The sequence below is a fragment of the Toxorhynchites rutilus genome, chromosome 1, assembly GCF_029784135.1.
Source record: "Toxorhynchites rutilus septentrionalis strain SRP chromosome 1, ASM2978413v1, whole genome shotgun sequence".
Classification (NCBI taxonomy): Eukaryota; Metazoa; Arthropoda; class Insecta; order Diptera; family Culicidae; genus Toxorhynchites; species Toxorhynchites rutilus.
The window spans coordinates 161,167,248-161,189,515 of NC_073744.1; the positions used below are offsets into that span (position 1 = coordinate 161,167,248).

Consider the following 22,268-nt stretch of genomic DNA (forward strand, 5'->3'; position numbering starts at 1 on the left):
CAGCGAAATAGAATGAAGCACGATTGGAAAGGAAAAAGAAAAAAAGGAACGAAACATTGATCGCCGTCTCACACATGCGTAATTCTCGAGTCAGCCAGTCAGCTCAAAAATCCCCGCTCCGCTGCCGTAACGATCATTCTCATTCAAACCGTATACCACATCGTTTCGCATCACAACACATCAACAAACCAACACAAACAGCCATGGTTGGATATGGCAAAGGAGAAAAAGTGAAGGGAAAGGCAAAATCCCGCTCGAACCGTGTTGATCTGGAGTTCCCCGCAAGGGTAGCTAGGCCGAGCGCGTTAGTACCAGTGCACCAGTCCACCTAACCGGCGTTATATAGTTTCGGCCGCCGAAGTGATCGAGTTAGCTGACAAAGCTGCTCGCGACGATGAGAAAACCCGCATTCGGAACAGAACACATTCGGTTCGGTGGACATCAAGACAACAGGCAGTTGCAGCGAGTGGCGAGTGGCAAACGCAATCGCAAAACGGCATCAGGTAGCAGAAGAAAAAAGTTTGTTCTTTATACAAACTGCTTTGGCGGCAAATCCAGAACAAGGCGGCATCGAGGGCGTTCGAAATGGTTTTTTTTCAAAACCACGAGTACTAAGTTTTCTAAATTGGAACCATTCCATAAAACAAGGCGCTTTTCAGGGCCATTAAACCTTCCAAAAAAGAGTTTATGAAATACAGTTCAATGCTTTCTAAAACAATATCCAAAATAATAATAAAACACAAATTGATTTTTTCATAATTTGTTTGCCAGGATATGATGAGTATGTGAATTTGGCAGTTGTTCTGAGCTTATTGATTTTCACCAATTCTTAAATTGCTTCTAGATTGAAAGTAATTTACAGTAATTTACACTTATCTCGACATTTAGCTAATTGGACGGACCTGTAATGCGACATGTTTAGTTGGACATTTTTGTAAACATAGAGTTCGGGGTCCAAATTATGACCCCACATTGAAAGTTGACACTGACCACTATCATCGCAAATGTTCAATTACAGGTTAAAATTACCTCCAATCCGATACTGAGTGGTGGTAATGCGACGTGCCATTGAATGTAATTTACTGTACAATATGTCACAAGCTGGATGGGAATAAATTTTCCAACTGTGAAAGCTGTGGCGAGTGGCAAATGCAATCGCTAAACAGAAAGGTTTAACCGAACAAGATGGGAATATCGAGTAATAACAAAAACACAACACCAAAGGTTCTTTTCAGAACCATCAACATATTCTTAAAGAGTAAACAGTAAACTAATCCATTTTTCAGGTAGATAGGTAGGTATTCACGTAGGAGAAGAAAATAAAAAAATATATTTAAAATATATATTTAACAAAAGCTGTCCCCTTTGTATAGTCCTACGTCACTCCGGTTATGTCCCCGACATTACCCACCCGTCTTTTTTTTCTTTATACGAACCGCTGATGCTTCAAGATTGTTAATACAGCATGTATATTTTGAAAGGAACGAAAAAAGAAAGAAAAAAAAAACTAACGGGATTGTCCTCTCAATGAGGATATGTTTTAATGGAATCATTATGGTGTTGGTATTCTTGGAGTTAAATTACCTGGAAAGGAGAATGATGATACGGAATGATTCTAATAAGACGAGAGCTGTTGAAAGAGTTGGGCAGTTGGGTTAAAGTGGTTCAGTAGATGAGCGTAGCAGTGTAAAGCAGCTCAGATATTGCATTTAGGCTTGGTGATACAGAAAAAAAAATTAAAATGTGCCAACAGGTCTTGACATTTCCAACGGCAAAACGTTACGTAACGTAAAGTTAATAAATAATTATGTTTTTTTTTTTTTTTTTTGAAATGGTTCGTAAAATCACTACAGGTTATGTGTTTAGTTTGGAAGTAGAACAGTAAATGATATTCGATTCGGGAATCGAATAGATTGAAATCGATTAGGCAATCGATTGAGTTGTCAATTCGGGAATTGACTAGCTTCAAACTGTCGGTTTGGGAATCGACTTTAATAAAATCGATTTGGGAATCGATTGAGTTGTCAATTTGGGAATTGTCTAGCCTTAAACTGTCGGTTTGGGAATCGACTAGTGAAAATGCAATCGATTTGGGAATCGATAAGACGATAAGCGATTTGGGAATCGGCTTGAATAAAATCGATTTGGGAATCGATTGACTTGTCAATTTGGGAATTGACAAGCTTCAAACGAACGATTGGTAGTTATAAAGTTCTGTGGACCTGTCGGTGTATCGACCAATAGAATGCATTCGGTTTGGGAATCGATTATATGATACGCGATGGAATTGAGTAATTGAGATGTATTAGGTACCTAGATATCATGATTTCAATAATCGAATTTGGAATGAATTCTGTCCTTAAAGAGCGCTCATATGTTGAAGCCATTCATGCTAATTTTTTTCACTTCATTTCATTTCATACAGATGAGTGACTCGAGACCCATCGCACAGTTTAGGTGCAACGACATAGATAAAGGAAAGCTGAATAAAGAATGGGAGGTGTGGAAGAAATCTCTCGAATGTTACTTCGAGGCAGAGGACATCACTGAACAGAAGAAGAAAAGAGCAAAATTATTACATCTTGGTGGTCCTCATTTGCAATCCCTGTTCCAAAGCTTGCCAGACAGCGAAAAGTTTTCGTATGTCACTCCGGAGAAACAATATTATGATGTAGCAATCCTGGCTTTCGATAAGTTTTTCAAGCCAGGTCGCCAGGACGTACTAGAGCGTCACAAACTGCGGCACATGAAGCAAAACCGGGAGGAACGTTTTGCGGAGTTTGTGATACGAGTGCGCCCACAGATTAGTGAATGTGGAATTGATCGTTATCCTGCGAAGTGTGGTAAGATTATCTCAGACATCATGTTGACGGATGCCATCGTAGAAGGTTGTCGTTCTGACGAGTTGCGCAAGCAGATTTTACAAAAAGACCGCAGTGTGGAAGAAATTGAAGAAATCGGCAAGCTGTTGGAAGGGGTGGAAAAACAAGTCAAGGATTTTGGTTCGAAAGATGAGGAGGATAAGGCAAAAGGAAATGTGTACAAGATCATCGGAAATCGGAAATTCCGACCGATAACTAGGGATTTTTCAGCGCATTCACGAGGAAATAGGTTCAACAGAGAAGAACTTCGCTGTTTCAAATGTGGGTTGATGGGCCATATTTCTACCGATGTCAAATGTCCAGCTCGTGGGAAATCTTGTAACACCTGTCAGCGAATGGGTCATTTTGAATCACAGTGCCGATTACGTAAATCTAACGAAAATGTGGGTAGACCGCTGGCTTCGAGGTTCGAGTGGTGGAACAGCTTAAGGAAGTGGGCCGAGTTGAATCCAAGATTGGAGTAGAACCGATTGGGGTTGAGGCCGAGAAGAAGACATATTACGCCTTTTATGCTGGTGGTGACTCCAATGTAATAACCTGCAAAGTGGGTGGCGTTGCGCTAGATCTGTTGGTGGATTCTGGTGCTGATGCCAATTTGATCTCGCAGGTTGCTTGGGAAGATTTGAAATTGAAGAACGTGATCGTGAAGCACTCCGAAAAAGGAAGCAGTAAAATATTGAAAGGGTACGCAAGCGAACAGGCACTTGTCATACTTGGTACGTTTCGAGCAGATATCGAGGTTGGAGAAAAGCGAGAGGATGCGTTGTTCTTCGTTGTGCAAGGTGGTCAACGCTGTCTTCTGGGCGACTTTACAGCAAAAGGCTTGGAGTACTCAGGGTTGGGCTCAATATTGACCACGTCACTTCAAAGGTCGAATCACTTTCGAAAATTAATGACATGCAGGTACATATTCATATGGACCCAGAACTAAAACCTGTGTTTCAACCGATGCGCCGTCTGCCGATAGCTTTGGAAACTGCTGTATTCAACAAACTCGAGGATTTGTTAGCTAGAGATGTGATTGAGGAAAAAAGGGACCAGTAACATGGGTTTCACCATTAGTGGTGGTTGGAAAAGCCAACGGCGAGCCCAGGATCTGTCTCGATCTTCGCAGAGTAAATGAAGCGGTTCAACGAGAAAGACATCCGATGCCACTAATAGATGATTTCTTAGCACGCGTTGGAAAAGGGATGATTAGAAGCAAGCTTGACATCAAGGATTCTTTTCTTCAATTGGAGTTAGATGAAGAATCACGGAATGTAATGGTCTTCATCACTAACCGCGGTCTCTTCAGATTCAAGAGAATGCCGTTCGAGTTGGTGACAGCTCCAGAGATCTTTCAAAAGACCATGGATGAGGTCCTAGCGGGGTGTGATGGAGCATGGTGGTACATCGACGATATTTACGTAGAAGGGAGAAATAAGGCCGATCACGATATTCACCTCGCCACGGTAGGTGAATAGATAGCGTATATAAATGTGAAATAGATGATCATTACCAATTCGTTTAATGCTGAATTGCTTTCACTTGTTGAATTAGTTTCTTTTTCGTTATTTTATTTCTCAATATAAATGTTTAACAAGCCGCTGTTTTATTTTTCTTTAAACATTTAGGTGCTAGATAGACTCGAAAAACGAAATGTGCAGCTGAACTGGGAGAAATGTGTGATTGGGGTAACAAGCCTGGAATTTTTGGGGCACAACATCACGGTCGAGGGGATTATTCCTTCGAGGGATAAAATTCAAGCTCTTTTATCGTTCAGAAGACCCGAAAATTCCAATGAAGTTCGGAGCTTCTTGGGTTTGGCAAATTATTTAAATAGATATTTACCACATTTATCAACTATGGATGAACCTCTGAGAAATCTAACAAAAAAGGGTGTGATTTTCAAATGGCTACCTGAGCACGATAGAGCAATGGAATTGGTAAAGACACAAATGATGAAGCCACCTGTACTCGGATTCTTCAAAGTGGGAGACAGAACGATTCTGATAGCAGACGCTAGCCCAATTGGTCTAGGAGCCGTTCTGATGCAAGTTGATGATAAAGGAGAACATCGGGTGATTTGTTACGCTTCCAAATCACTCACAGAAACGGAAAAACGTTACTGTCAGACAGAAAAGGAGGCATTATCTCTTGTCTGGAGTGTTGAAAAATTTTATATATATCTGTACGGAAACGAGTTTGAACTGTTGACAGATTGTAAGGCTTTAATCTACCTCTTCACGCACCGTTCTAAGCCGTGTGCCCGTATTGAAAGGTGGGTTTTGCGGCTTCAAAGCTTCGATTATAAGGTAGTACACGTACCAGGTGACCAAAATCCCGCAGATGTATTATCCAGACTATCAACTTCGCACCCTGTACCCTTCGATGCTCGGGAGGAAATGACTATTCGTGAAGTAGTGTCTTCTTCAGCGAATGCGGTCGCTGTAAAATGGGATGAGTTGATTGAGGCTTCAAAAGGGGATGCAGAGATTCAGCAGGTTCTCAAAGTAGTGCGTCGAGGTGAAAGTCAGGAGTTGCCGGTGGAGTTTAGAGCGTTTGCGAATGAACTATCTGAGGTGTCCGGGATCCTCATGCGTACAGACCGGATTGTTATTCCAGAGAAGTTGCGGTGTCAGGTACTCCGAATAGCTCACGAAGGCCATCTGGGCATGCATATGATGAAATCGTTGCTTCGTTCAGCCGTGGTTCCCGGAATAAATCGCCACAGAAAACGACTGCAACAGAAACCACCGCTTATAAAATGTGTAGTAGGCTATAAATATTGTGGCGCGGTATTGTATTTCAAAACAAGAATTAACCGGGCAAACGTATCGCCCCAGGCAAACGTAACGCCCCGGGCAGACGTATACCGTCCGACGCTCGCTAGAGCTCGGTCGGACATTGCTAAAGGATCGTATCCTATGTTTCAAACTAACCGGGCAATCAGTGGATCCCAGGTTTGCGTGCGAGACACCGCCGCTTCCGACGGCGGGTCGGCGGTGGACTCGGATTGCGTCATCTTGGCGGCATGGGCCGCCTCGATTCCTTATCCTCGCCAAATGGGGACTTCGTCCCCATTACATTGTCCTCAGAATAAATTTCGAAAAACGAGAACAAGAGAATAAATTTATAATAGAAATGTGAGGCACATGATGTTTTTCCCGCGCCAAATATTTCTAGCCTACTACACTTTTTCTAAGCGGTTGTTTCTGTTGCAGTTGTTTACTGTGGCGATTTATTCCGGTCACCTTCAGCCGTATGGTGGCCCAAGATTGCCAGAGCGGTTGAGGAATTTGTTAGGAAATGTCGTGGTTGTTCTCTTGTTGCAACGCCAGAAGCTCCAGAGCCTATGTTGAGAAAAACTTTTCCGGTTGGTCCTTGGGAGGATATAGCTGTGGATTTTTTGGGACCGTTACCTGAGGGACAATGGCTGTTCGTTGTTGTCGACTACTACAGTCGTTTCATTGAGGTGGTGGAAATGAACAGGATTACGGCAAAAGATACGATTGGTGAGTTAGCTACCATGTTTGGACGGTTCGGAGTTCCCAAAACAATGAGGGCAGACAACGGTCCGCAGTTACGTTTCGAGTGTGAAGAGTTCCGAAGTTATTGTCAAGAACTGGGAATTGAGCTAGTCAATACAACTCCGTACTGGCCTCAAGCAAACGGCGAGGTCGAACGTCAGAACCGAACCATATTAAAACGATTGCGAATTGCTCATGAGCTAGGAAGCGACTGGCGACTTGAGCTAAGAAGATTTCTTCTAGCTTATCACGCCACAAATCATTCTGTAACAGGGCGATCTCCATCAGAACTGATGTTTGGGAGGAGAATTAGATGCAAACTTCCTGAGGTACCGCGGTTAACGTTTCAAGGAAGTGAGGAAAGGGATCGTGATAAGATAAAGAAGCAAAAAGGGAAGGAATATGCAGATATAACACGAAGAGCACACCAGAATGATATTGCAGTTGGGGACAAAGTGCTGGTGAGAAGATCGAAGAAGGACCATAAGTTGGCAACGGATTATTCACCCGAATTGTTCGTTGTAGTGGGAAGAACTAATTCAGAAGTAACAGTAAAATCTCTAACTTCTGGTAAACAGTTGAAGCGTAATGTTTGTCATCTCAAGAGGGCTGCAATGGAGAGACACTCAAAGCAGACGAACCAACCAGTTGTGGAGGAACAGAGCGCCAATGAAGAATTAGACTCAACAGCGGAAGAGTTGGCGTATGATAAAACTGAAGATATCCGTGCTAAACGAAAGCGTACTGAACCCAAACGGCTTCTGGATTATGTTCCTTATTAATTTGAAGAGGGGAAGGATGTGGGGTCTTACCCCTTACTGTTTGTAAGAGACGTACCTGTGAGGAAATAGAGATTGGGGATGATGGACGGATAGAGAAAGGAGCGAGGACAGAGAGAGGTATTTGATACGGCTATAAAGACATTCAATTACGGTGTGAATAAAAGCTATAAAAATTATAAGTGTTCGTTTAATTGCTAAATCCGGATACTACAGATAACTGCGTTTATCTAGATCAAGAATGAATCATCAAACAATAATCGTCAAATGATTCCACAAGAAAAAAATATATCAGGGCGACCAAACTGGTAGAATGGTTACTTCTAAAATTTCGTAGTATTATAAGATAACATTCGCAGTTATAAACAAGCGACTTGAATTAAACTACAGCGTAGCTCTACGTCAACAATGCGGTCGTGTCTTGGACACAACCTCCTATAATTTTTTGTTATCCCAAGAATAAAGCTGGGTTTTAACCTTTGTGCAAACTTTTATTTTATGTTCATTCTTTCCAAGCTGAACACTTGAAACGTCAGAGTGAAACTAACATCCAATTTTGAAGGATCATTCATGTATGTGATTATTTTTATTAATTTCTACAGAAATTCATTTTAACCATTAAATGTTGTCAGTAAATAGTAAGTCTTAGATAATCTTCGTAATTTTTAAGTTTGATGATGCATGTAGGTTGTGAGTACTAATTTACGGACACTTTTCAGAAGCTCATACTGTGGATAATGGCAATGCAATCGATGTCATATTAGGTTTGTTTTTTATCTCTTCTGTTTATTTTAGGCTCATTAGCATTTTAGCTGTAACAGAGCCGAATTTTAACCGTGCACATGTCACATGTTTATCATATCTATAATTAGCACATTACACAGTTGTCATTTTTTCGGCGTTAGAGTATTCTCTTCTATACCATTGCATATGGTACACATTTACACAGTAGCCATTTAGGCGTAAAAGTTTTCCTTCTGTTCTTCCATTATCTAGTTAGACCGGATAGCGGAGATAGTTGATTGATCATTGTTGAATTATTTATAGAACAGCAGCCCGATGAGTCTTGCACAGCAGAGCAGTTGTATGGATAGATCGATCTTATTTCGACAATTGATCTATCTCCATCGCTGATGATTGTTGCGTGGACGTAGTTATTCTGTAACAACACAAAGATGGTCAATGAGGGCCCTGAGTTTTGAAATCACGATCGATCGCTTACTAAGCGAACGCGCAACCAATGTGGCTACGGAGACCCCCAACATTAGGTTTGTTGATATCGTTGATTATGCAAGGGATTCCGTTCGGCCGATACGGCCGGATCTGCAGTATTTAAAGCGCAACATATGTCACCCATGGTTCGCCTAGTAAAAAATAGCGTAGAAAGTAGCGTAGCGAAGTTGCGTGGGAAGAAGCGTAGCGTAGTAGCGTAGAAAGAGTACTCGAAATCGGAAAATTTGAAGAAAATTGAAGTTTCTAAAAAATTCAAACTAATTCCAAACCAAAATCATCATTTTACTCACTGCTCTATATGATTGTAAATCTAACGTAGATTCGTTCATAACAGTGCAAAACTTTTTAATAACCTCTCAAATAAGTACTATCTAGGAACGAATAGTTGTTTCACGAGCTTTTCAATTTCGAGAAACGCTTTGTGAGAACATTTGGACTCTTTTTGAATAGTATCTGGTACACTATGCAGAAAACCCCGCTTTTATCATTTTGATACAAACGTTCTTGTGGACAAAGCTACTTCCGAAACAGTTATTACAGTAAAATAATATGAATTTTGAACATCTAGTGGAAATCTACAGATTTCATTATTACTGTTTGCCGCATTTTTCTAGTCATAGTCGACTATTAAAATTTCTTTAGTTTTTATTTTCAGTGTCAGATCATTGTTTACGCTGGTCTCATTCAACAGAATGATACCCATGTATGTTTGTTTATGTTTCGATGGACTGTAAATCCATCCCGACCCGGAACCAACACAAGCTCACAAACACTAGCGGTAGTGTTTGTGGGCGGTGTAAATAATATGTTGCTTTCATCTGCTTGCTGGCTGAAGGTTTGATCGAAGGTGTGCGATGCGAAAACAAAGGCTTACGATCAGTAATCGTGTAGTGGTTCCCTGCAAAGGTAAGAGAGAACGTACAGACAGACCAAGTTGTTAGCCATCGACCATTCGTCAGCTGCTGTTATTCCAGTCCAATAAAATATCGATGCATAATTTGGAATTTTACAATCATCGCCAAATGGTACGCATGATTACAATTCCAACGGGAGATGGTTTTTAGTGAAAGGATTGAATTTGAGCAGATGGTAAAGATAGTTCAGCATCAGCCGTTGACCTACTTCGATTGGCTGACCACGTCGAAGAGCTGCTTTTTTTGTGTTCGTCACCGTCACCTTGTTTTATTCGCGTTACTAAAGCAACGATAATCATGTAATAAACAACTAGCATCATTTGGTAACTAAAAGTTTAACATCGCGATAAAATGAACAGAGATCCCGAAACATTTTTGCATACAAACGCAGTGTTTGATAACTGTTCTGTAATCGATTGCCTATGGCTTGAGAGGAATCATACCATCGTTTTACATTCAATGCTAATCATTTTGGTGCTGACGTAAATCCACATTGGAAGGTACACAAAAAGTATGCAATTAGCAGTGGCTCTCATCTTTTGGATAACTCTTCGGTTTCCTTTTCATCGCTTAATTATTGACGATAATATGTCCATTGTTGAACAACATATGCTCTTGGAGTCTGAATAATGCTTCTATCTCATTCATAACAAATCACCTCTGAATCTTCCAATTCTCTCCACAGGCATAAAATAGTGGTTCGATCGGCCGTTACCAATACGCAAGGTACGGGTTTCAGCTATTGTCACGGTTGCTCCAAGAAGTCACAACAACCACTCCGGTGCGCGTGATTCCAAGCGCGAGGAACATAATGGACGAACAGTTTCGTCGTCAAATCAAATAGGCGTGGGAATTCTTCGGTATAAAGCTCATACTTAAAGCTGGTGCTGGTGCGAACGCAATTGCGAAGGAGTGTGAAACGACACCAGCGCTATGGCCACAGTCGAAAGTTCTGCGCCGGTTTCTGTCGCGTTTGCACAGGTTCCTTCGGTGCTGTCTTCGGGCGAGGAGGGTAAAGAGCTTAATGGGATCGTGTTCGAGTCCTTCAGTCATACTGGCACCATTCTGAAGGGACTCAACGAGCTACGCCTCAAGGGAGTGCTAGTGGACGTGACACTTCGGGCTGATGGGAAAAAATTTCGAGTGAGTATCGACTGGATTAATGAGATGTAGATTGAATCTTGTAAGTTGTAAATGTTCACAGGGATTCTGTGGGGGTTATTTCGTTGACTCGTAAATTTTTGTTCACAGAGGTTTTGTTTTTTTTTTATTTTGTTTCACGTTTTACGTGGCTCTCGTATCTCTCATTTTTCGCATCATTCGAAACAACACAAAAATTCAAATTTGGGATATTTCGGTTTTGTTAGCAGAGCGTTGTCGTTCGGAAATGCCGCTATCAGGATAACACGTTTCTGTATAATATGCCGCATTTTATGAGACAGTGAATATTGAAATGGAATTAGGTACGCAAATTAAATATATACATTGTAGGGTAGATAGGGGCAATATGGTCCCCCTAAGAACGAAACGTCCTAAATCATGTAGGAACATCTATAAATTATGCTACATATTAAAATCTCACAATTTGAAACCTTATTGATCGATGTAGATTGTATGAATACGTTTTAAAAAAGATTTATGTGGAAAAATTACACTTTTAAAAATGTATTCCATTTCCATCGATCAAAAACACTACGGGGCAAAATGGGCCACCGTGCGGGCAATATGACCATGTTTATTGATTCAATAATTTAAGCATGTTTTCGTAGGGGAATAACGTAACGAGTTCATAAAACGAAAGCTTATTCTATTTTGCAACTTTTACGTGTATTTCATTGGATTCCATTCAGTTTGCATGTACAAAAAATAATGTGATCAAAGTGATTGGACTACAATTTTACGTTGCTCAAATCAGGAACAGAGAATATTAGTGCATCGATAGCATTGGTTCCGTTTATCGCCACCCGTAGAGGAACTGAATTGTGTCCCACAGTAGCAACATAAGGTGTCCTGTGGAATTATCTATAATGGTTATTCCTTGCTCAGAACCCTGCACTCATCTGCCTTTCTCTCCGCATTGCTAGGATTTTGGAATTTTTGGTCTGCACCTGTTGAATAAAGATAATAATTTTAGTTTTCTTGCTGCTCCTATGGAAACAAAGATAGTTACTGGAATCACTGATGTTTTACCGACGTTGAATTGCCTTTTTGGTGGAGTGTTGTATTTCTGCTGTACGTCCTCCAGTAAATCGTAGAATTTCCCGACTGCAACGCGATTGAATCATTTAATCCTAGCAGCGGATGTTGCTTCTCCGAAGTGAGATTTGTGGGTGAAACTTTCGAAAACCAGCCAGCCAATCTATTCCGGCTAATTGCTTTTGACTATTGAAAGGGTGAGAAATATGGAGCAGCAAAGGGTCTGCACAACGTAGATAACGTTTAAGTATTTCTCGCGGGACACAATGCACTAAGGATGCTTGTCACTCTGTCGTACTTCTCTTCGCTGCATCGGTGGCTGCGTTCAAGGTCTGTTACCACTTTTTCCAATCGGATGTTCTAATATAAGGTCGTATGAATAAAAAAAGTATTTACTTATTCTGCCCGTTTCCAAGTAAAGTAAACTTTCCTAGTATTTACTAGAATCCGTATGAATAAAAGTTTACTTTACTAATTTGATTTTCGAATTCGAACATAGTTTTTACTTTGTCAAACATCTATCAACTGATTGTTTAGGTTTTGTTTCAAAACGTTTTTTTTTGGACAAAGCGTGAATTCGCGATGAAAAAGGAATAGTGTCGACGTCTGGTGGCGACTTTCAATTAGGGACCATAGTTTGGGTCCCTATCTCGTTAGTGTAATACCTATCATATTAGAAGACACGAAGCCAGTTTTCAAATTTGAATGAAAATGTTCACATCATGTTATTTAATCACTTAAAACACTTTTCCGATTTTTATTTAACCCTTTGTCTATACATTTCCAGCATCATTACTGAAACTTTCCACTATAGTATAAAGTTGTCTTCAAAAACAATATTCGTACAAGATTTTTTCACCACCTGCAAACAAAAGTGTTTTTCATTTAAACAGAATGCCAAATTGGTACGGAAAGTTTATTTTTCATTCATAATTTAAATTTTAAAAACGTGTTCATTTCGCCTGGAAATCAATCTTTTTTTTTACGCTCCCCTAAACTAGTAAACGAAGCTCAATGCCATCAATGCGGATCGTTAACTTGTTTAGCTTCAAGCGCAAGATACACTGAGAGGAATAGTTAGTAAATATGACGAATTTTTTGGTACATGTTACCAATTCTCTAGTCATTTTCTACCCTACAAATCATTGGTACATATTACGAAAGAAAAATGGTAGGCACAAACGTCAAACAAACTACGATTTGTTGGTCCAACATTGGTGCAATATCAGTGAAAATTTTGCTTCTCATTTGTGAGAGATAATCATCAGGGATAATAAAAATGTTTTTTAATAATTATTTTTAATTTAAAAAATACTATTTGATTACATTTAACTCCACATACTTAGAATACATTATAATAATAATATATAACTTATACTATGAGCAGCGTACATGAGGAAAGTTCCCGTTCCTCTTCCTGCTGCATCGCTCTAGTTTGCATTATTTAGGGAGTGTCTGTAGCACCAGCACGTTTCATCCGCATATTGTTCTCTCGTGTCTCTATGAAGAAAAGAAATACATATGTTAATAATATTAAATATGTATATATGTAATGAAACGTAACATCAACAAAATGCTTACCTCCGAATCGCTTCATCTCCAAAATAGAAATGGCGATTGCAAAGTGCGCACATCACAGATGTTAGGTATGACAAAGAAACAAAGTTACTAATGGTATGAAGTAAAATCTACGAATCTCTAGTAGGAACGTTCATTGCGTCTGACATCGCTTTTACGTAATTTTGGTAATATTTACAAAACATTTGTATATTTTACCAATGTTTTGGCTACTAAAGATTTGGTAGCTGCTTTTACTAAACTATTTCTTCAGTGTAGCAGCATTAAACATAAATCGGATATGACACCAAAACGAATGATAGTGTTTTCAGATCCAAAGTATGCTCATGAGTAGAGGTGTGCAAATCAGCTCATCATGATGAACAGCTCTGATCATATCAGCTCATCTAAATGAGCTGTTCTTTATGAACAGCTCTTCAGCTCAGTTGTCAGTGCCGACTTTCAATTTGGGTCCCAAACTCGATAGCCACGAAGCCAGTTTGAAAATGTTAAAATTCAAATGAAATTTTTCACACCATATTATTAATTACTTGAAACACGTATTCCAGACTATTATTTACAACAGACTCGGCGAGTACAACATTTCCGACATTTTTACTGAGGCTTTACATTACAATAGAAAGTTTTCTTCAAAAAAAAAAAATCTTATGAGATTTTTGCACCGCCTGCAAACAAAGTGTTTTTCATTGAAATAGAATACTCATTTGATACACAGAAGTTAATTTTCATTAATAATTTGAATTTTAAAAACGTGTTCATTCTGCCTGAGAGCCAATTATTATTTTTGGCGCCCCCTAAACTGGTAAACAAAGCTCAATGCCGTCAACGCGAATATAAGAGTTGAAAAGACGAGGGACAAATGAAACTAAACTGATGTCTTAACACGAAGAGCGAGAGACGGTCAGTTCATTTGAATCTTACAGCTCACACACTCTCTTCAATTCTACAGCTCTTTTCTCTCCTTCATCATCATCAAAGTGAGCTGAAGAGCTGTTTGATTTTTTTTGCGAGCTGTTCCGCGTCAACTCACTTCAAAGAGTCGATTCTTCGGAACAGCTCATGAGCGGATGGCACATCTCTACTCATGAGCATACTTGATAATAACGAAGTAAATACTTGGTGAATACTGTTTTATTCATACGAAATCAGCTAAACATTCATTTTCGAAAAGTAAATACTTTGTTGTTTCTTTTATTCATACCAACGTAGTAAAAACTTGATCTCACTGCTCGACTGCTCGAATGAAGTAAAGTAAAGGTGAATTTTGTTTTTATTGATACGGCCTATAATTCCGCACCATGATTCCACATCTAACTATTTCCAACTATGTTTACAAATTTTGACAGCTGTTTTTACAGGTTATGTTGAAAAAATATCTGGTTATAATGCCCCAAGCAGGCATGCCCATTCCGCCCCGTACATTTACGCTCAATAAAAATGAACCGATAAATCAGTGAAAATGTTCGGAAATAATACCAGTACGAATTGATACAAAGAGCAGAGTCATAACTTTCAGCATGGAGCGTAAGGAGCTTATTTTGTTGACTGTTTTTTATATGTTTTTCGTGATAATCAGTCAGTGTGATATATCTCTCAATATCTTTATACAACAATTGAATTTGAATACTGTTTTCACGGAGATACTTAATATGAGTATTTCTAACACAATTGTTGGCAAATAAGTGTTATTGGTTCAATAACAAGCCCAAACGAATGGTGGCCTATTTCGCCTCGCCTGGTTATATTGCCCCTATCTACCCTACATGAGAGAAGGAAGATTAATGCTTTATTGTGTTTTGTTTTTATGCAGGGGCTGTTACTCTATTGCGCAAATAAGAAACGTACACGTATGCAAGCTTTTCTTAGAAATGTTTCAGAAACAGTTTGAAGGAAGGCTCATTTTATTCATATTCCTAAACACTCGAGCGCACGAATGAGCGATTTATTCATGCCAATCTGATCTCGAACGCCGTATGTTCTGAAGCAGATTTTTTCCGTGTACTACATACGGTGCTGTTAACCTCAAACAGTGTCATCAAGCAAATAAGCACATGTCGTTTGAATAAGATTCCTCAACTTGTCCATTCTTTCTTCTAAGCATTCCAGTCTTTCCAGTGCCATCCTGTAGCTGTTCGGAAATTCCAAATTTTTATGTTACCACCGCCATATGCGCTTTATCCTAGACATTTTTTCACGGCCGTGGGACCGCCAACTTCACATGTTTTCTACGGTATCGTCATTCGGGGGCAAATTCACCGGGAGTAAAATTGATCAAACGCATTAACGAAAACATCCATTTCACAGAAAAACACCATGAAAGACATTTTTTCTTAACGAGACTATCAATGTTGCGGCTCAATTTTCTCAGGATCGGTCGTACCGCATTGGACGCGAGATATGGCGGAAACAAGTTTAGTGGCCATAAATTCCAGAACCCAAAACAATACGAAACCCGCTATTTGAAGTATAGAACATTATGAATTTTCAAAACAGGCTTATTTGGGATTAATTGAAGCCTTTATGACTTCATTGACGTAACCCGGTTATGTTCCGTATCCGGTTTCCGATGAAAGTGACCACTTTATGACCAGAGCCAAATCCCATCATGCGATATATCGAACTTCATGGTTGGCCAATACTAGTCAATTGGTGACCATTTCAAGGGTTTTTGGATACATTAGGATAACCCGGACGATATTCGGATGACCTGCAGCTCACTTTAGATCGATATAATGTTTGCATTCAAAAAATGAACAAAAAATGCCCAATTTTCATGGGTTTACCTTCACACGCACTGACGAAACTAAAAATGTGATACCTGTATCAAATACTCATTTTAGATACTGTGCTAACAAAAGAACTGCAAAACCCGAAAAAGAAATGGTCCGATTTGAGCCGTCTTTATTTTGTCTCTGCCCATAGATCAATATTATGGAGAGAAAAATCGGAAAATTCAGAAAATTTAATTTCCATATGTTTTACAATTCGGTCGGGGGAATTTTTCGTCAAAGAAATTTCCTCCGACTTGCACTGTGATCACGCGTATTCTAGAGCTTGCCACTCAGAATGCATTCAAGGCGTGTTATTTGGCATAGAAATCTCAACTAAGTACTAATAAAAATGACGCAAGTAATACTACGTTGAGACGGCGAAGTTCCTCTAGGAACGTTAGTGCCATTAAAGAAGAAGAAGATGTTTTACAATTACATCATGATAAGCGTTGTTAGTCCAATCGATATTTGCGATAACGAAATTTTCTCTGTTCGAAGGTGGAAATGGATTTACTGGCGAAATAACGCACTCCTATATCTTCTATCTACATGAATAGAATTGGACGGTCAACAGTGTTACTAAGCGCAAAACCCGGAGAAGGAATGGTCCGATTTGAGTCGTCTTTATTTTGCTGTATTCGTCTCTGCCCATGGATCAATGCTATAGTGAGAAATAGTTTTAAAATTTTAAAAGCTACGAGGAAAAGTTCGATAATAAAAAAAATTCTTATATGTTCCACAACGACATTGTTGTTGTTAGTCCAATTGGATTTCGCGTTTACGGAACTAAGCTTCGTGTTCCGTTAGTGTGAAGCGAAAATGAGTCTCAGGTAAAATTTATGAATGAAAATTTACTGTTCTGTATCAATCATGTATTCCATGTAACGCAGAAACATGTTATTTGCAATTGAATCGAGAATCTTGAGCGAAAATTGTGTCTGAAAATAAATTTATATTATAATGGCGAATTTTGGTAGAAGTAATAGGAAATTTATAGTAAATGGAAATCGTAAAGAGCTACATAAATGGAAAATGTGAATAACAATCAATAGAGAGTTCTGCGATTGAAACCACGATTATTCGCTTGGTAAGAAAACGTAAATGATCGAAAGAATTAATATCAAAAAAAAAAAAATTTTGGCAGCGGGACGATGTTCGCCGGGTCAGCTAGTTATAAATAAAAATCGAATCAAATAGACAGGGGAAGAGTGCAGATGAAAAATAAACTTAGTATTGATACGATCTTTGTCCGTGTAAAATATAATGAGTAAAATATTGAATGAGATTAGCACGAGAATCGATGAACGCATCAATATTTATGCTGTCAAGAGATTGATGACATTCCAAAATTTATTGAAAATTAAACAAAAAATATCAGGAAACTGGCTAACTTGCTGTAAACTCTCTAAATTGTTGCGATTTTTTTTCAAATTACACAGTTTACCGTTTCACTTAATGCTCACCCTTAAACTAACAAGCAATCCCATCCTTCTATTTCGTTTCGATCATACGCTTGATCGCTTGAAATCCGAAACTCCAGGCTCACCGCGCCGTACTATCCGCATGTAGCGAGTACTTCCGGGCCATGTTTTCCGACCATACGCGGGAATCCCGACTAAGCGAGATCAACCTGCGCAACATATCCCCGCTGGGAATCGAGCTGCTGCTGGATTACATCTACACCACCAAGCTGGCGCTCAATCTTGCCAACATCCAGGAGGTACTGTCGGCGGCCAGCTATATTCAGCTTGAATCGGTCGTGGAAGCATGTCTCAACTATCTGGACCAGCAGCTGGATCTTGACAACTACATCGATGTGCTGATCATCTCCGAGATGTACTCACTGAAGCGGCTGAATCACAAGGTGTATCGGTTCATATGTCACCACTTGAATGTGATTTCCAAATCGCCGGAATTTTTCCGACTTAGCGGCAAGCAGATCGAGCTGATTCTGGCGGGGGATTACCCGGTAACGTGTACCGAGATCGAGGTGTTGGGAATTTTGCTACGCTGGATTCAAGCGAACTGTGATGGGCCTCCGTCGCCCGGCAAGATCCACGCCAATTATCGCGAGCTGATACGGAACAACATTCGTTTTATGGATATCTCGTTGCAAGAGCTGTACAATTTGCTCTGCTCGGATGAGTTCCAGTTTCGTCACATCGATCGGTAATGTTGAATGTCGCATGGATCGGTCTGTGTTCTATATGGATTTTTTTCTCTCTATTTCTCAGATTCGAATTGTATGACTTCATAATGAAGATTGGCGAGCAGCAGTGCATCAAGTACAAAATCTCTCCTCTGAACAAAATTCAAAACTATCGAGGCCTGGAGCTGGCGATCATCAAGATAGGTGGGTTTGATTTGTCGGGAATAACGAATGAGATTACTTACTGCTTTCCGGGAGATGGTTCTCCGTCACAACCGTCGGCACTATCGGGGGAACGATTGAAACTGAGTCGAACTCAGTCCGATGGTGCAGGAGACAGCAACACGGGGGGTCCACTCAGGATTAACTTAGCAGAGCGTGGGAAACACTCTCTGGGGAGGAAGAGGGACGTTAGACTGAATGGCAAGTGGCGCTATCTGACGACGATTCCTCACATTAAGCAAAGTAACTTTGGGGTGGTGGTGCTGAACAATCATCTGTACGTGATTGGTGGCTGCTATGACATTTCGCTGGAGGAGTATATTCACCCGTTTGGTTTTCGGTACTGTCCGATAAAGAACAAGTGGGAAACGATAGCTCCCCTGCAGCAGGATCGATGCAGGTTTTCTCTCAATGTCGTTGGTCACAGTTTGATAGCGGTCGGCGGAAACAGCGAAATGGATGACGATGATGATCGGTCGGTATCTACCTGCGAACAGTATGATCCCATTGCGGATAAGTGGACCTACATCGAGTCACTGCCAGAGTATCGTACGCAGCACGCAGGGGCGGCATTCGGGGCCACTCTGTACATTTCGGGTGGGCTTGATCTGTACGGTGGGGTTCTTGGATCGCTGTGGAGTTACTATAGCTTCAACGAGAAGTGGGAGAAGTTACCGAACATGTTGCATCCCCGGGCGGATCACGTGATGTTTACCATCAATCGCAAGCTGTACGTTTGCGGAGGCTGGTACGAAGTGAACGGCCAGCGTATTCTTGCGGACAGCATTGACTGTTATGATTTGTTCAGTAAAACACCTAGTTGGCATCAGGTGACGAGAATACCTACCCCGAAGTATCACGCGGGGATCGTTGCGGTGCAGGAGAAAATTTACATAATCGGTGGCTTCTGTTCTGATGACATTTTCCGCCATACGGCAGCCAGTGTGGAATGTTTCGACGTAAGCCAGGATCGTTGGTACAGCTTGAAGAAGTACCCGAAGAACATTTGGGAGCATACCTGTGCGAACTTGTACATTCCGAAGTATCGAGACGATATGGAGGTAATCGATGACAACGGAGATGACGGGGAGATGGAAAATGACGTTGACAGTGATAATGCTAGCAGTACTGCCATTTGAGAACACATTTACTCACGGAGCTCTTTGTAGTTTCAGACATTTTATCGTTTGATAAGTATTTATTTATTATTAACATAGTGTCTGTTTATTTGGAAAGAACACTCCCCAATGTGATGTCAATCGATTGCCTAATTTGTATTGGTCTTCGCAAAGAAGTACATAATGAAAATCGGCCTGATTCTACGCGGCGTGTGAGGTGAGATGACAATTGTCACATCACCATCACCATCTCCTCACTCTATTCCTACAGTCGTTTCGGATGCCGTGAGAGGTTCATTTGATGTATGTGAGAGGATGAACAGCAAGTGACAAGGCGTTCATTCTGCTGGTTGCCAAATCTGATCAAAGATGCCACATTCGCACATGTGTTCACGAATTTGCAGACATTTAACTTTTATCACAACCTTTTATTCCTGCTGCAGGCTATTTAAAATAGTGACAAAACATTATTGATTCCATATGATAAACGAAGCTGGTCAGTATGTCAGATATTAGCACATATTTACAAATATTTCAAATTTTTATCGCATATATTTGAGAAAAAACATCTGGCATTCCAGAATTTTATTTGTTTCGCTCAGAGAGGTCAGATATTTGTTTTGCTGCAGTCAGTACCGTATCTATTGATCTGATTTAACCTGGCCTGTTGTTAGTGTATCAGGACATTCTGCCGAATTTGCAGGTATTTGATTTAGATTTGGTGAAACAGTTGATTGCATCCTGTAAAGTTTAGCATTTTTGTTTGTTTTGGTCGTAGTTGCTGCTGCTCTCTGCACTCTCAGTGTTAAATTGTTGCTCTGGCTCCGGCTCGGGCATATACCACGGCTTCTGAAATGGATATGCAGTTCGGTGACGATGACTCGCGGATAGATAGATGAAACACAAGATCCATGTAATAGATACATTTTAGAGAAAATAAATAGATTTCATGAAATGAAAATAATTTCGGTGTGCTTATTCGTCCAATTGAGGAATAACAGACTCACTACCGCTTTCACAACAAAAAAAACAAACTACTTGCAATTTGTCTCTCGTACTGTGAAAATTGAAGATAAATTGAATTTATTGATACATATAATACCATTACTATCGATTCTATACGACCCAAAAAACACTTATTATTCCTCTTCAATTTTTCATTTGTTTTCATGCACTGTCGGCACCTCAAGACATGTCGACGATTGTCACCTAGAAATCCCAGTTCATGTGACAATCGTCACGTATATTTGAGAGCGGGAATAAAGTGAGAGTTCATTCAAGTGAGATTTCTCACGGCATACGCCTGGTGGAATCGCGTGACATAAGTGACAATTGTCATCTCACCTCACACGCCACGCAGAATAAGGCCGAATATCTCAAAAATACTTCATTCCAAGATGTCTTATGCTGAAATGTTCAAAATGTCTGTGGCAAAAGAGTTCCCTAATCCTATAGCACAACAGAACCCTTACGCAGTTCGGCCAATCGATGTATGTGAAGATTTTACTTCTAATAAAGAAGCATTTACGTCACCATCGGGAAGCTCGTATGAAAGAAAAATGTCCGCCCCCCTCACATCTCCGACTCCTCCTAAGAAATTCCAAAATAAATACCTCTGGGTGTTCTTTTGGGGATAAGAAAATGCCACTCCTTCTATAAAATCCCATTACCATCGCTACTAGGAATCGAGGTAGTCGTTTGTCAGACAACAATAAGGAGCATTGCTTTGGTGTATACCGTGAGGAAAATTCGTTTAAACGCAAACTAATTTGTGTGGTATGCCCAGTTCTGGCAACACGGACATCGTCAGTTTATTTATTTATTTATTGTATCAATAAATCATGTTACTTGAGACATCGTCTCTTTTAATGTTACAATTTGTTCTACGTTAAAGAATATGGCCATACACACACTCTTTACAGATGCACGGGCCAAAGGTTGTGCAGTCCACTGATCATTCAACAAGAGCCAAAGGTTGTACCGCTCATGACAACTCTACACGAACTGATGATTGCGCCGGCTAGTGACCATTTTCTGGATTCCTCGAGTCGAGAAAGACGCACCACGCTAGATATGGGGTACAGACTAGGGAGCGTTGCTGATTAATGGTCAGCTGCATCCCAATAGGAAGTAGCCCGTGTCGGGCACACGTATAGAACATCGAAGACTGCAACATACCAATTATGAGAACACTTGTAATACTAACCTCGAGCCAACCGCGAGTAATCGGTTACATATTACTAACATAGTTGTAAGACAAAAATTGTCAAAATATTGGACTCCCGGCCCCGTCAGGCTAACGCCACATGTGCCTTAATAAAAAATATATTTTGGAAAAAAAAAAGAATATGGCGTTGACCAATTTCCGAATTCCATCATTAGTATGGTATCCCTTGTTCATTGCAACTATCTTTAGCTGTCCTTAGCCTTATCTACGAGTTTTTTTTGGTGTATTCGGGAGTAATATTTATAAATTTTTTCTTCAAGTGGTTTTTAAAATCGTTATTTTTAGAAATTTGATGCTTTCTAAATTTCTTACACAGATAACTTCTTAGTTTTTACTGGGATTGATGTCGGGAGATTGTGGAAGAATATCAATAACTTTTGAGTAATTGTAATGTAACCATGTACGAACTTTATATGTTTGGTGCTCTGAGTCATTGTCCTGGCAAAACTTGAATTCTCGATTCCATCCCATTTTATAGACACTTTGCTTCATATTTTCCTTTAGGATGATCAATAAACATTCTGATCCAATATACCAATATATGTGGTCACGCGCATTCTAGAACTTGCCACTCGATTCCCCTAGGATCGTTAGTGCCATTTAAGAAGAAGAAGCATTTTAGCTGTAATAGAATCGGGTTCTAATCGCACGTCGGGTTCTAATCGCATCGTGTACATGTTACATGTTCAT

The 22,268-nt window shown here is 40.1% G+C and overlaps 1 protein-coding gene across 4 annotated transcripts; it reads left to right on the forward strand.

Moving 5' to 3' along the window:
* The first annotated feature begins 9,163 nt into the window (after positions 1-9,163).
* Positions 9,164-19,445, forward strand: LOC129762671 (kelch-like protein 26). 4 transcript variants are annotated; one of them, XM_055761152.1, is made up of 4 exons: positions 9,164-9,309; positions 10,003-10,460; positions 17,403-18,031; positions 18,097-19,445. In XM_055761152.1, exons 2-4 carry the CDS (start codon positions 10,251-10,253, stop codon positions 19,370-19,372), a joined length of 2,115 nt encoding a protein of 704 aa, XP_055617127.1. In that variant the 5' UTR covers positions 9,164-9,309; positions 10,003-10,250; the 3' UTR covers positions 19,373-19,445. The 4 variants fall into 4 exon arrangements, with proteins under 4 accessions (XP_055617127.1, XP_055617128.1, XP_055617130.1 ...); XM_055761153.1 differs by having other exon boundaries at positions 9,297-9,428; XM_055761155.1 differs by lacking the exon at positions 9,164-9,309 and adding an exon at positions 9,377-9,492.
* The last annotated feature ends 2,823 nt before the right edge of the window (positions 19,446-22,268 follow it).